General features: G+C 52.2%; 1 protein-coding gene across 1 annotated transcript; it reads left to right on the top strand.

The window, feature by feature from the left end:
* The first annotated feature begins 456 nt into the window (after nucleotides 1–456).
* Nucleotides 457–12,751, top strand: LOC120904882 (serine-rich adhesin for platelets). Its single transcript, XM_040315339.1, has 11 exons — nucleotides 457–2,739; nucleotides 4,025–4,163; nucleotides 4,771–5,012; nucleotides 5,106–5,260; nucleotides 5,409–5,579; nucleotides 5,679–6,112; nucleotides 6,193–6,332; nucleotides 6,404–6,507; nucleotides 6,584–9,948; nucleotides 10,020–11,415; nucleotides 11,492–12,751. The coding sequence occupies exons 1-11, from the start codon at nucleotides 2,587–2,589 to the stop codon at nucleotides 11,613–11,615; spliced, it is 6,423 nt and encodes a 2,140-aa protein (XP_040171273.1). The 5' UTR covers nucleotides 457–2,586; the 3' UTR covers nucleotides 11,616–12,751.
* Nucleotides 12,752–14,088: the final 1,337 nt, after the last annotated feature.

Here is a 14,088-nt window from a genome sequence, read left to right as displayed (position 1 = left end):
ATTGATTTTATTGAAAATAATGACATATAAACAAAACAGTTGATGGCTTTTTTATTTGCGTAATTTAAAAACATGTGAGTACGAGTTTCAATCTCACTGTCCATATGACTCGTAGATAATGATTAATTTATTTAAAAATTGGAAAACAAATAATTTCTTCGTTTTTATCCTAATTCATGCCAAAACCACAATGAAATATGCAATAGTTTCACAAAATAACACCATACAAAATACTTCAATCTATTTGTGTAATGTGAAATAAAAACATGCAAAGCCCAAACTATATTTTAAAAGTATATTTTATCGAAAAAATGTGATAGATAAATTGTATGAATAAGTTAAAAAATATAAACAAAGGTTTGAATCCTGGGGACTTTACGCCAAGTGACGAATTGTCAAAATGCTCTGGATTCCGCCACCAGATCTCTTTAATACACCTCGGCCTTGCCCAACGGATGCGCGTTTAGGTCCGTGTCGGGTACTTCGCATCTTTCCAATCTGTCTGTGTTTGAGCCGCCATTTTGAGCCGCCATTATGTGGCTTTCTGTAAAATTGGTGGTATCGTGGTAAATTACGTGGTAAAGTTACGGATGCGTTTTTCTCCCATTGTGACTGTGGTGCGTGAATCGTGACACGATCGGCATGCACTAGCACGTCCCGGGTCGTGTTTTACGTCCCGTTTGGACCGCTTGGCGGACCTTGGAAGTAGGAAATTTTCGCGTGTTTTTTCACTCCCTTGGCACGGGAGTTTTCTTCGCGCACACACACGCCCCGTCGCCGTCGTCGCCCGGGCCGTCGCCTTCTCGTCTCCCTGCCCGCCGTCGCAGCCGCCGCTGCCGCGCCCTGCCGCTCGCCGTCGGTCGTCGCTTGGTAAACGCGGTTCGACGTCGCCGTCCGTCGCTGCTATTTTGCCCGGGAGTGCGAGTGTGTGCGTGAGCGAGAGGGCAAGCAGTGTGGAAGCAGTGTGAGCAGAGCACGTTGCGGGTAGACGCGAGTGAGTGGAAGCAAGAAAGAAGCCAGAGAACGTGAAGCGCGCGCCCGCCGTGAAAGAGTGCGAGTGAGTGAGAGAGCGTTGTGGTACGGTGGAGCGAAAGAGCAACGGCAGCTCAAAGTGTCAGTGGCGCTGGGCTGTGTGCCGCAAGTGCGAGTGAGAAAGCGTGCGCCGTGTGGTGCGAGTGTTTTGTGAGTTCGCGCGCTTGCCTAGCTTTTTTTTTTCTTCTTTCGCTCGTGCCTGGTTGTTTGCAGGGCGGCAGCATTAAAGCGCAAGGGGCAGCAAATTCTGGCGTGCATTTGTCCTGAGTGTGTGTGTGAGTGTGCGTCTGCTAGTGGCATCCGGAAATATTGTTTGCCTATTGTTCTAGCGCGTAGTGCACGGTGGTGCGTTGCAAATCCACGCTTCCACCCAACAAAATCGCGCGCGCTGGCGCACAAACACACACGCACACCCTGGCAGCCCTACATCCCTGCTGCCTTCCCGCCCGCCCGCCTGCCAGCTGTACCCGCCTGTTTTCGGTAGGGATTCTCTCCCTTTGGCTGGCAGCACGGTAGGGCCTACTTCTGGGTGAGGTGCGGTGCCGTGCCTGCGTGTGTTTGTCGAAGGAGCAGACGGAGCGCGCAAGCGAGAAGGAGCGAAGCAGCGCACAAACGTCGACGAAAGCAACGGCCAAGAACGGCGCAACGGGAAAGAGAGAGAAAGAAGAGACGGGAGCGCGCGCACATTCACGGGGAGTAGAAGTCGCGTAAGCAACGAAATAAAAAAAAAGTAACCAGAAAGAATCAAAGCAGGCCCCAGCAAAGCGAATAGAGAGCGTGTGGAGCTTGTTCGTGAAAAGAAGGAGAGGGAGGTGTGGTAGTAGTAGCTGTGCTAAAAGGAAAGACGCCGCTTTTTTTCAGCAGGCATTCAAGCCGTGCGAAAAAGAACAAGCAAAGAGAGGCGCACGGAGCATCCTCATCAACCCTACCCCCGGGTGTCTACCCTGGAACGGGTGAGATCAAGAGAGAGAGGACGACAGAGAAGAAAGAAGGAAGATTCCTAGAATACAGGAAGCTCGTAGAAAAAAGGCAGAGGAAGAGATTGGTACGAAATCGTGTGTAGCGGAAAGGGTTGAATGGTAGAAGAAAAAGCTCCACGGCACGGCTCGGTCGAATGGGTGGAAGCACGACAGGAGCGAGATGAGCGATCCGCCACCACCAACAACACTACCACAACCACCACCACAACAACAACAACCACCACCAACCCACCAAATGAGCAACTAGGAAAGTGAAAAGCAAAAACACACGTAAAATAACAACTCATCTCGAGTCGAGCCAGGCAGAACCAGCAGCAGCGGCAGCAACATTAAGTGTGGGGGTAGCGAAACTAGCAAAAGAACAAACGGATCGAATGGTGTAGCAACCGGGAGGCGAGCAAAAAGGCAACAACAACAATCCTCTCCCCCCCCACCACCACACACTCTCACCCGCCCTTGCACAGTCGCACAACAAAACGGCGAAGGGAGGAGGGCAAACGATCGTCTACGCTACCTACCACCCTTACTACCACCGTCATCATTATTGCCGCCACCATAGAAACGCGCTGCCAAGATGTCGAAGCTCTCGTTCCGGGCAAGGGCCCTCGATCCGTCGAAACCGATGCCGATCTATCTGGCGGAGGAGCTGCCCGATCTGCCGGAATACTCCGCCATCAACCGTGCAGTGCCACAGATGCCGAGCGGCATGGAGAAGGAGGAGGAATCGGTAAGAGGATCTTTGCCCGCTCCCCGAGTCATCGTGTGGATCGTGTCTTTAACTGGTTCTTACGATGCCAATGAGGGTAGGGGGGTTTTTGGGGGGCTTTTTTCGGTTTTATTGGTTCCTTCTTCGTGGTCCGTTTTTTATGGGTTCGTCGTTGTGCATGCTTTCCATGTTGATTGCTGCGTGTGTGTGTGCAATAAATAGAGATTTTGATGGATGTCTGTCGATGGAATTCGCATTTCGGAAAGAGTGTGAATTTGGTGGATCTAACACGATGCACCAACACACGCACGAAGGCATAAAAATGACAATACAACAACATATGCATCCGTCAGAGCCGATCTCTTAAGTAAACAACATGATGATGGAGATCGCTTACATGCGAAGGGAAGGGCACAAAAAAAAACATTTTTAAAAGAAATAGTGCTGGCGGCAAAAACAATAACAAACAGCGCATTGATTACTGTGTCATTCCCACACCCCCCTCTTTTCGGTGTATTGTTGCAGTGGGTGTGTGAAAGAGACACACGAGCGCGCGTTTAATGGAAGCAGCGAGGAACACGTGCGAGTGTTGAGCGAGTGTTTTATGTTGTTGTATGCGGTGAATGTAAAACACACGCACATTTTGTCTGCTTTTGTACATGTGCAAAAAACAAAACTTGTTACTTTGAAACTGGCACCACCGAGCAAGTGTTTATGGCCATACGTCGTCATGCTCACTCAGTAAAAGGTCACTGTGCCGGAACCTGTACGATTTCAAAATGACTCATTTAAATGCCGCGTCGAATGTGGCGCTGTATGTGTGTGTGTATGTGCGTTGCTTTGTGTTTGCTTTGTGTATGAGCAACTGTGCCGCGAAGCGTTTGCTAAAGGCCGGAACCATTGCGGCACAATGCTCGTGTTTGTGTTTAACCACGCGGTTCCGGTTTGTTTACGTTCCACCGTCAGTCCGGAAACATTGCTCATCTGCAGATGTGTGCCGCACTTGTAATTGTGTTTATTTCTAAAGCGTTTCTAAATTGAGCTTGGTTATGCTGTAAGAACGATCATTTCTCTCTTTAGTGTTATCAGTTTGACTCGTCAATCGATAGAGGAAATGTTTTGATGTAGCAAGAAAGGGGGAATCCAATAAAACACGAACATCTTTACCATTCCTACTGATAAACCCCCCCCGTCCCCACGTATCAAATGTCTGAACCATTTCCTGCTGCCCTTTGCTAACCGATCCGTTTGTTTGTTTCTTTCTTCCTGTGCCATTGCCGATCGAAACGTCGACCAACACCATCAGGAGCACCATCTGCAGCGAGCAATATGCACCGGACTCATCATTCCTACGCCCGAGGTGTACGACTCGACAGATTCCGAGTTCTACGACAAATACTACCCGCCCGACTACAAACTGCCCAAGCAGCTGATCCACATGCAGCGTAAGTAGTTCACGCCCGTTCAGCCAAATGTTGCTCCTTCGTCCATTGCCTCAAGTGCATGTAACCCGAATAAGTGTACCCGGCCATTTGTTGCTCGTGAGCGTACCACTGGGTCGATAATTCAACTTCTGGAACGTGCAAATACCGTCGTGCACACACGCATTTCGCTGCTGGAATGTAAATAAATACGTGCGAAGGGAGCACAGAAATGCAACGTTTAATGATGGAAGGAAGCTGCCGCAGGCATAAAGGCGAATATTTGGCATATTTGTTTGATCCATGCTAGAAATGGGTTAACGATTTTATTGATACTTGGTCAAAGTTACGTTTTAACGGCCCTCGTTCCTGCTACACTTTGTTGTGGCGTGACAGAATGAGTTGAATTTGCCACTTTATGCCCTAGGCTGTTGCTAACGGGGAACGATCGTACGCGTCTCGTGCTAGATCGTTACGTTTCAGAGTGTGTGTTGCCACTGCCGGACCGACTGAAAACTGAGATCATCAATTTTATGTTCGTGCTTCCTTGGCTCGGTGTTTCTAAATATGAACCTCCAACAAATGCGAATGCTATTAATCGTTTCTCTTCCCTCCCCCTCCCTGGTTTTAGCACTCAACCTCGAGCAGGACATACCGGATTACGATATGGACAGTGCGGACGAGGTGTGGGTAACGTCACATGAGAAGAAGCTCGATCTCGATCCGCTCAAGTTTGAAATCATGATGGATCGGTTGGAAAAGAGCTCCGGCCAGACGGTGGTCACACTAAACGAAGCCAAAGCCCTCCTAAAGCAGGACGACGAAGTGAGCATAGCTGTGTACGATTACTGGCTGAACAAGCGGTTAAAAATGGTAAGCAGCCGATCGCTGTGGACGAACGTGTCCCGAACAAAATTAATGTAAAATTGTCTCTAAAACGTTTGCCTTCTACCAATGCCATTCCAGCAACATCCTTTGATACTGTACGTGAAGACGGAGAACCGGGGCAACATGACACCGAACAACCCGTACCTTGCGTTCCGGCGGCGCACCGAAAAGATGCAAACGCGAAAGAACCGCAAGAACGATGAGTCGTCGTACGAGAAGATGCTGAAGTTGAGGTACTGATCATGCGACGGCTCTTCTTCGTGCCACGCACGGCGAGAGTACACACGGTTTTGACACACAAAGCACACACCCACACTCACCACTCTTGCCGGACGGCATTCATACGGGACCGTCTCGGTCCTCCTGTTTGTTGCATTTTAGGCGGGATCTCTCGCGCGCGGTGACGCTGCTGGACATGATCAAGCGACGGGAGAAGCTAAAGCGGGAACAGTTGCACCTGAGCATCGAAATCTACGAGAAGCGCTACCAGGCGCAGGATTTCCATGGTCATCTACTGTCCGAGTTTACTTCGAACGCGACGCGTGTTTCGAGGTATGGGGACAGGGAATTGGGTGAAATCGATTCGCACGATGAAGAACCGATTGTGCCTAACCAGCCTTTCTCCGTGTTCTCTACCTTTTTCCCCCGCAGACCTGCCTTCGCTCCGATCTACTCCAACCAGTACGCACCGTTGGCTGGCGGCCAGGGCGTGAATGCGGTGGGCACGGGCGCCGGCTCGTATGCCTCCTCGTCGCAGTACGGTGGGGCGGGTGGCAGCAGCGGCACGAACAAGCGTGATAATGAGAGTCTCAGCAGTCGAAAGGAGAAGCGACAGTACAAAAAGCGGAAGCAAAAACTGCAGAAAGACCGTGGGCTGTCGTCGGGCGGTGCCGGGAGCGGCAGCGGTGGTGTGCCGGGCGGTCGTGGCGATGCTGCCGGGGGCTCGAGCAGTGGGAGCGGTCTGGGCAACTCGGCCAGCCATCACCATCTGCATCCACAGCAGCAGCTGCACTATCACGGTTCGATGGTGGGAGGCATCGGTGGCCGCGGTGTTGATGGTACTGTGTCGGGCGGACATGGGACGGGTATGTTAGCTTTCGCTGGCGTTTTTATCAGGACGGGAGCGAGTAGTGTCTAAATTTGTTACGATTTTCAATCGTTTTAGATCATCATCACCATCTGCACGGCACCGGCGATCATGCTGTTTCGTCCGATGACGAGGAGCTGGCGAATCTGCAAGGAACGTCGCCAGAAGAAGAGTACGCTTATGCATTCCGAAGGAGCAAACACAGCCAGTATCATAGGGTAAGGGGAAACGGCACGAAACCGTGCGGTTCTCAAAGTGCAAAGTTTAATGCTAAATGTTTGTTGTACAGCCTCGTGCGGATGGCTACGGTAACTGGCCGTGGACGTCTCGGGAAGAAAACGGTTCGGCGGATCCAAGATTTCGATTTACGCTTACTTCTTTACGATATCCTAGGTATGTTGGTACAGGAGAAACATTTCGATTGCCATTTCCGTCCTACATTAATGCTTCCGTTTGTGCTTCTTTGTAGACCCCGCTGTATCGGTTTCGCCCGCAGACGCTTGGGGCGCGGTGGCCGTGTCATAATAGACCGAATAGCGACCGATTTCGACGACCTGTGGTCCCGGCTGGACTACACGATTGTCGAGAGTGAAACGATCGCATCGCTAACCGCAAACGAGCCAGCCAAATCCCGCGACGAGCAGCAGAAGGAGGACGCTAACAACGAACCGATTGTGGTGCCGATCGGAAGGCGACAAATGGAGCGTACGGTCAGCGTGAGCAGCAACTGCAGCAACACGAGCAGCAGCGCGGGTGTAGTGGTGTCGTTGAAACCTCCCCGTCTACTGCCCGGCACCACCACCGCGGCCTCCGTCAACCACCACCAGCACCACCAGCCGCTGGTGAACGGAACCGATGAGCCCGGTGCGGCCACGAACGGCACCCCGGGCACGATCGTGTCGCGCCGGAAGCTGATCCTAAAGCAGGAGCATCCCGCACTGCGCGATTACGAATCCGATGGCGGCGAGATCCAGTTCCTGGCCAGCATCGGTCTGATGAACAAGGCCGAGTCGCAAGAGTCGTCCGAGGGCGCCGCGTTCGCGAGCACAAAGCGACGCCTTCGGTTCGACAGTGAGGAGAAGGACGAGCAGGTTGAAAGTGTAGTGGCAAGGGAGCAGCAGCAGCAGCAGAGTGGCGTGTGCGATGAACGAACATTGAGTGGCGTTCCAAACTCAGATTCAATTGTGATAAAAAGTGAAAACGACACGGAACCGCTGGTGTCGACGGTGGGTGGCTGGGGCGGTTCGGTTGTAGTGAAGCAGGAGGAGCCGGAGGTGATGGAGGATCACCAAAAGACGGGTGCAGCCTCCGGGGGAGGAGTGCCGATGGCAGAGGACTTTGAGCAGTTGATAGACAGTGTAAATAGTCGCAATAACGCCCGGAATCGTTTTAACGTTACAACCGTAGCCGTAAGCAGCAATAGTATTAGTTCCACGTCGAACGTCGAAAGGGTCACCACCACGACCACCAGTCCGACCACCGCCACCGTCGGTGGACAGTCGCAGGAGCAACAGCAGCAGACGGTCGGTTCGTCCGCAAGCAGGCAGCAGGGCCCGGGTGGATCTCCTTCGCGCTTGCACGACGCCACGCGCGAAGATATCGACGCGGTGTACAAGGATTTGCTGAACGACATTCAATCGAACTGGTTACACTTTCGCCCGAAAACGCCGGAACCCAGCCAGGACGATCTGCTTACGCTGGACGGTGAGGACGACCTGATGGAGCAGTGTCTCGGTTTGACCGATCGCAATCGCATCACGCTCGAACTGCAGGCGCTCGACGAACAGCTACCTGCGACGATATTCTCCACCACCGCCAGCAGCAGCAGCACCAAGGGATCGTTGGGATCCTCGCTGTTCCGTACGACACCGTACGCGCTGGACAATCTTATCGAACCGCATCCGTTGTCGCTCGACGGTGAAGGCGACGGTTCGGGAGCGAAAGCAGCAACGACTGCTGGCGCATCCACGTCCTCCATCGAGGTAAAGCTGGAGACGTCGGGTTCGTCCAGTGGGGAGAACAATCTCAGCGTGCCGTCCGAGCTGAACCTGAGCTTGAACGAATCGAGCGAGGACAACGAGAAGATGCTGGACAACATTCTGCAGGAGTGCGCGATCGATGATCCGAAGCAGCTGCACCAGACGAGCAACTTCTGGAACGGCATCCTGGACGACGGTATGCTGAACAGCCTCGACACGGGCCCGAAGGAGGAGGACGAACCGATGCCGGAGGATCCGGACACGAGCGAATCGAACCTGCTCGCCTTCAGCACGGCAAAGATTGGCTATCATTCGGATCTGGTAGGGTACGGGCGTCCTGCCGGTGCGGCGGATCGGCGCACGAGCAAGAGCAAACGGCGCAAGCTGCTGAAGCGCTGCAGCTATCTGGTGGGCAGCAGCTACTTTGCGGTGAAGAGTTTGCCCAAGGAGGAAATCTTCCAACCGCTGCTGGATGCGGACGGTCAGCCGATCGTGCTGGGCGATGGTGAGCTGCTGGATGCGCTCGGCCCTGGGGGCGACCAGTGCGACCTGCACGACGTCGACGAGGCGATGGACGCGGACACGGCGGTCGGCGTCGAAGCGATGGAAATTAAAATGGAAGAGGAAGCCTCGCTGGCCGCGGCAGCAAACGAGCTGTCGGAGACGTCCACTCCGATGGCACTGGGGCCGGGCGAGCAGCACGTGGTCAAGATTGAGCCGCCGGACGAGCTGGTGGCGTCGAGCGAACGCAGCGAGGCGACACTGTTGGGCAGCACGCCGACCGCGGTACAGTTTCTACCTCACAACACTACGTTGGTTGCTCCCGACGGGACCACCATCAAGATGGAACCGTTCAATCACATTAGCTCCATGGCGGCCCGCAGCTCGACACCGGACGGCGCACCAGCGGGACGCGCAGTGCCGACCGGCTCGACGACACTCATCCCGGCCACCATCGTGGTCTCGCAGCCATCGTCGACCGGCGGCAATTCGTCGATGTTTTCCACCACCGGTGGCAGTGTGCCGGCCGTGGTGTCCGTCGCCCTTCAGCAGGGTGGTTTGCATCAGCTCGTGCACACCTCGTCCGCCCCGTCGATGGCCCCAGGCACGACAATGCTCGTGATGCAGTCCATTCCATCGAACAATAGCGCGGGCTCGGTACAATCGACTCCATCGGCGTCGGTCGCTGGTACGCCGACCTCCTTCCTGCTGAGCACTAGCGGAAACACAAACGCCATGGGCGCGGCGTCCTCGATCGCTGGTTCGATCCTAGTGCAAACTTCCGCCTCCTCATCGCTGGCCAACGCCGTCCAATCGTCCTCCGCCTCGTCCTCATCCGCCGCCTCGCTACTATCCAACTCCACGCCGATCGTCGTCACGGTGCCACCGGCCAGCAGTAGCGGCATGTCGTCGGTAACGGCCGGCGGCGGCACGCAACCGATGAGTGTTGTAATGCCGACGAGCGGTACCAACACGGTCGTATCGATCGCTGCACCGATCGTCGTGTCGTCTGCCTCCGTCTCTTCGCTGGGCCAATCGATCGCCAACGCCCAGTCAGCGTCGATCATCGGGAACAGTGCCGTGGTCAGCAGTAACAGCGTCACGTCCGGTGTGAACACTGCCACCGCGCTGAACAGCTACATCGTGCAGCACAACTCGACGCCGATCATGATTTCGCACCAGCAAATGCAGCAGCTGGCAAACAGCGGCGGGGCGAACATTATGACCGTCGGGGGACAGCAGGTTGTCACGACCAAGCAGCACCACGGGGAAACGTTTGTGCTGACCCACGCGACCGGCAAGAAGCAGATCAATGGACCGTCCGATGGAAGCAAGAATGCCACCACATCTGCCGGTAAGCTGTCGCGTCAGCAGGAATCAATGAGCTTGTTCGTTCAATAACGTTTTTTTTCTTTCTCATTTTAGTCACGATGCAAAACATCAATCATACAAAGTTCCACGCGCTGCTGGGTCAAAAGCTGGGCGCCAAAGCGAACGACAGTGCGCACCAGAAGCAGCTGGATTTTTTACGCAAAGCCGCGCTGGTTACAACCGCCACGGGTAACAACGCCGCGCCAAAGATGATCGTGAAGACGGCCAACCATGGCCAGCAGCTGCTCGCTGTCACGGCCGTCAGCAGTGCCGGCGGCATGACGGTGCACCATCCGCAATCGGCGTCCCAGCAGCAGCAGCAGCAGCAACAGCAGCAGCAGCAGTACAACGTGATCCACCAGAACTCGCTCAACTCGCCCATCACGATCGTGTCCGCGCAAAGCTCGGGCCAGGGCCAGGCGAACAAGATCATACTGAACTCGTCGCACTTGCTGCAGCAGACCGGTGGGGTGCCGTTGAACCACGGCAAGCTGCAGCTTACCACCGTACACCAGGGCCAGCAGCAGGGCGGAGGAGCAGGTGGTCAGGTCGGTACGGTCAACAGCGACGGGCAGCTGGTGACGCTCGATCCATCGGGCCAGGGGCAGGGCATCGGTGGCGTTAAGCAGGCGGACAAGAACCGCGTATCGCTCTACAACATCAAGGGCCGCACGCCGATGATTGTTACGAACCAGAAGCTGCTCAACCTGCTGCCACCGGCGCAGCAGCAGAAGCTCGCGAACATTGCGATGCAGCAGACGCACCAGCAGCTGCTGCTGAACCAGGCGGGGCACGGGGGCAGCACGACGATTCTTAGCAAAGGGCAGATGATTCAGCGTGTCCCGGTAAGCATCCGGACGCTAACCCAGTCCCACCAGCAGCAAACGAACCTCGCCGACATGGTCGTGGTGAACAACCCGAACAGTATCAAGTTCATTCAGGCGGCGGCATCGGCAGCAGCAGCAGCGGTCGCAGCCGGAGGCGGAGGCGGAGGCAATGTGGTGAACAACAACAGCAGCAGCAGCACGGCCGGAACGCTGGCCACGAGTCGGGTGAACTCCATCACAACGTCGGTCGCGTCCAGCACGACCATGAATGCTTCCTCCGACGGTGGCACGGGTGGCGGCACAGGCAGCAGTAGCGGTGGCGGCGCAGGCAGCAGTAGTAGCAGCAGCACAAGCAACTGTGTACAAGTGGCCACACTGTCCACCTCGACGGCAAACGTCAACAGTAGCGGCGGCGGTGGAACGTTGGCGAACAGCAGCAGCAGCAGCAGCAGTAACTCTGTCGCTTCAGCGGCCACGTCTACGGTCGTCACGGCAGCGTCGGGCGCTGCTGGCGGCGGCAGCACAACGGTGGTGGTTGGTAGTGCCAACAGCAATGGTGGTGCCGGCGGCAACGCTAGCGGTGGTAACACTAACTCTACAGCCAGTATAAACATTACCAATAGGTGAGAGTCGAAGATCCAGCTCAGTAGGTAACTGTTACTGTATTTTAACTTATTACTAATTAGTGTTAACGTTTAGGCAGGGTAGGAAAATAGTAAGCAGGAAGCGGTGTGCAGATGTTTGTGAGAGAAGGCAGACGCGTAGTTGTACACAGACCGAACGAGTCTTGCGTAGTGGCAAGAGAAAGCTGAAAGACACTTAAGAAGAAAGAGGAAGAGGTGTGGTGTCGTGTGGTGTGGCCATGATAAAACACACAATGTGAACATGTGTGTGTGTGGGAGTGTGGAAATCGGTCAGCCTGTGTGCTTAGGGAGGAATGTGCTGATAGGATTGACCGTTTTACTGTTTTTTTTATCAAAAGATGGCCAAAAGTCGTTTTGAAGCTCGTATACCAAAACATGTTTTAGAATTTCTGAACAGTAAGAGGCATGTATTTGCACAGGTTTGTCTTTGTCCATACCCGTCATATTAACTACAGGAGATTTAATTATTCTGTGATTCCTGATCTCTTGATGATCGTTGTAGGGATGCTATTTTTTAACTGAACATTTCAAGAGCAGATAGTTTGATCAATTCTTAGTTGCCGATCTCGAGCGCGCGCGCTCTTTCTTTCTCTCTCTATCTCTTTCTAAGTCAACTCTTTCGAAATTGTAAACGCTAGTGAATTTTTAACAAAACCTGTTTTTCTTTTCCAAACAATCCCAAAGCACACCGAAACTTTGCCACAGGTTGACCGATGCAACCACGTTCGAAATGCATGCGATTGATGCATATTCGTGATTTGTTGACAGACACAGTTCCAATGTGCACAGAACTGTGTGTTTGTGTGTGTGTGTAATAACAGCAAAACTGGCACGAATTTGGTATGGTAGTGAAGGAATGTTCCTACTGTTTCTCTTGCACCCATTTTCCTCCCTTCCGTTGTGTATTCTTTTAATTTTCTAAAAGGATATTGCTTCTGAAGAGCAAACGCTGCCCTCCCGCCCTTCATCCCTCCGTGTAGTAATGGAGAGCAACGACCGGCACGCGATTTACCATCACTTTTGGCAATCCTACACCGTATCTCTTGCAGCCGAACTGTACAATGCTAAGGCAGCATGTTTCTTTGACACGAAGAGGAGTTACGGAAGGAGTTTGTGTGTGTGTGTGGTTCAGATGCATCATCGCTGATGAAAGCGGAAAGCAATGTAAAGAAAAACGCATGGCAAACAACACACTATCGAAACAATCGAACCCCCTGTCCTCTCTATCTCTCACACACATTCTGTCCGCTCATCGTCATGATGGAGGATAGTGGTATGATGAAACGGAATAAAACGTTCGGCGAACTGAAACGAAGCGAGCCGGTGTGTTGTAATAATAGGGTCCTGTAAGTAATACATAAGTATCTGTACATATTAATAGCTTTAAAACAACTGCATAACTCTAGCTCGGTTAGACCGTTGTAGCAGCAGCAACAGCAGCACCGGCAGCGGCAGAGGAACGATCTAAAACAAGCCAGGGGAATGATGGAGGGGGGAGGGGGAGGGGGGGAAGAGCTCTAGTAGCAATCTGTGTGTTTGTGTGTCATTCATTGGTGAATGCAATAAACGCGCTAGTAAAACGAAGAAAACAAACCTACACCTCATACACTCATCAACAAAACAAGGAAAATAAAAGCAGAAGCAATTCCAATGAGGGAGAGCCAAGTGCAAGTGAAAAGCAGAAAAAAAGAATAATTGGTTATAATAGAATATACACTAAACGGAAGCAATGAGAAGCAAATGCAAAAATAACGAAAAATACAACAGCAGCAGCAGCAAAAAACATGCAACCCAAAGGAATATTGGAAAGAGCATATATATGTAGCACTGGATAAGCTTTCGCGCGACGTAAGCAGGAGTCCTTCTAATTATCTTTTCTGTTGAGAATTTTAGTAACGTTCGGAGTTCCTTTTTTAGTTGGATGTTTGGTGCAAGCCGAGTGTGTTTGAGGAGAAAAAAAACGGATCTGTGCGCATCATAGTGATGACATTTGGTGGGTGGTTGGGTTGTCTGTTCGGAGGCGAACGGCTGCGAACCAAGGCTCTTGTGCTACTAACCGTCAATTTCCCATTTTCTCCCAACAAAATTGCCTGCAAAATCAGCTTCTGTTTCTCAATCCCACTTCGCTCCTTGGTAGTTTGGTCTGTGTGTGTGTGTGTATATATTTGTGTGTATTTGTGTGTTTTAGTTCGTGTTGTTGTCGATCCCCCGTGGTATGTGTACTTCCTGTGACACTGTTCTGTGTTCTTGTTTGTTTGTTTGTTTCTCTGCCTCTGTTTTGCTCCTTGTTCCTTGTTTTATGTTTCTTCTAGTTACTGTGTCTGTGATTGTAATGTCGTCTTTCTTTTGTTTCCGGTACTTGAAAGTTGTGTAAAAAAGCAAAAGAAGAAAAAAAAAAGAACAACTAGTTAGAAGTAGGGATTTACTTTTACGAAAAAACAAACAAAAAAACAGAAAATATCGTGCGCTACTACTCTGGTAATGGTAAAAATCTCGTTATAGTAAAGTAAATTAATAATGGTAGTAAATTTATGGAACTAGTAACGAATATAGAATTACATGACTGCATTAAACAGGAATAGTTAAACAAAAACAAAGAGGGAGAAGCAAATCGACTCCCTCTCTCACCACACTTAAAAACAAACGCTTACG

Source organism: Anopheles arabiensis, chromosome 3 (assembly GCF_016920715.1).
Source record: "Anopheles arabiensis isolate DONGOLA chromosome 3, AaraD3, whole genome shotgun sequence".
NCBI classification, from domain to species: Eukaryota; Metazoa; Arthropoda; class Insecta; order Diptera; family Culicidae; genus Anopheles; species Anopheles arabiensis.
The sequence above is the reverse complement of the archived record's forward strand: the minus strand, read 5'-3'. Positions and strand labels throughout refer to the sequence as shown.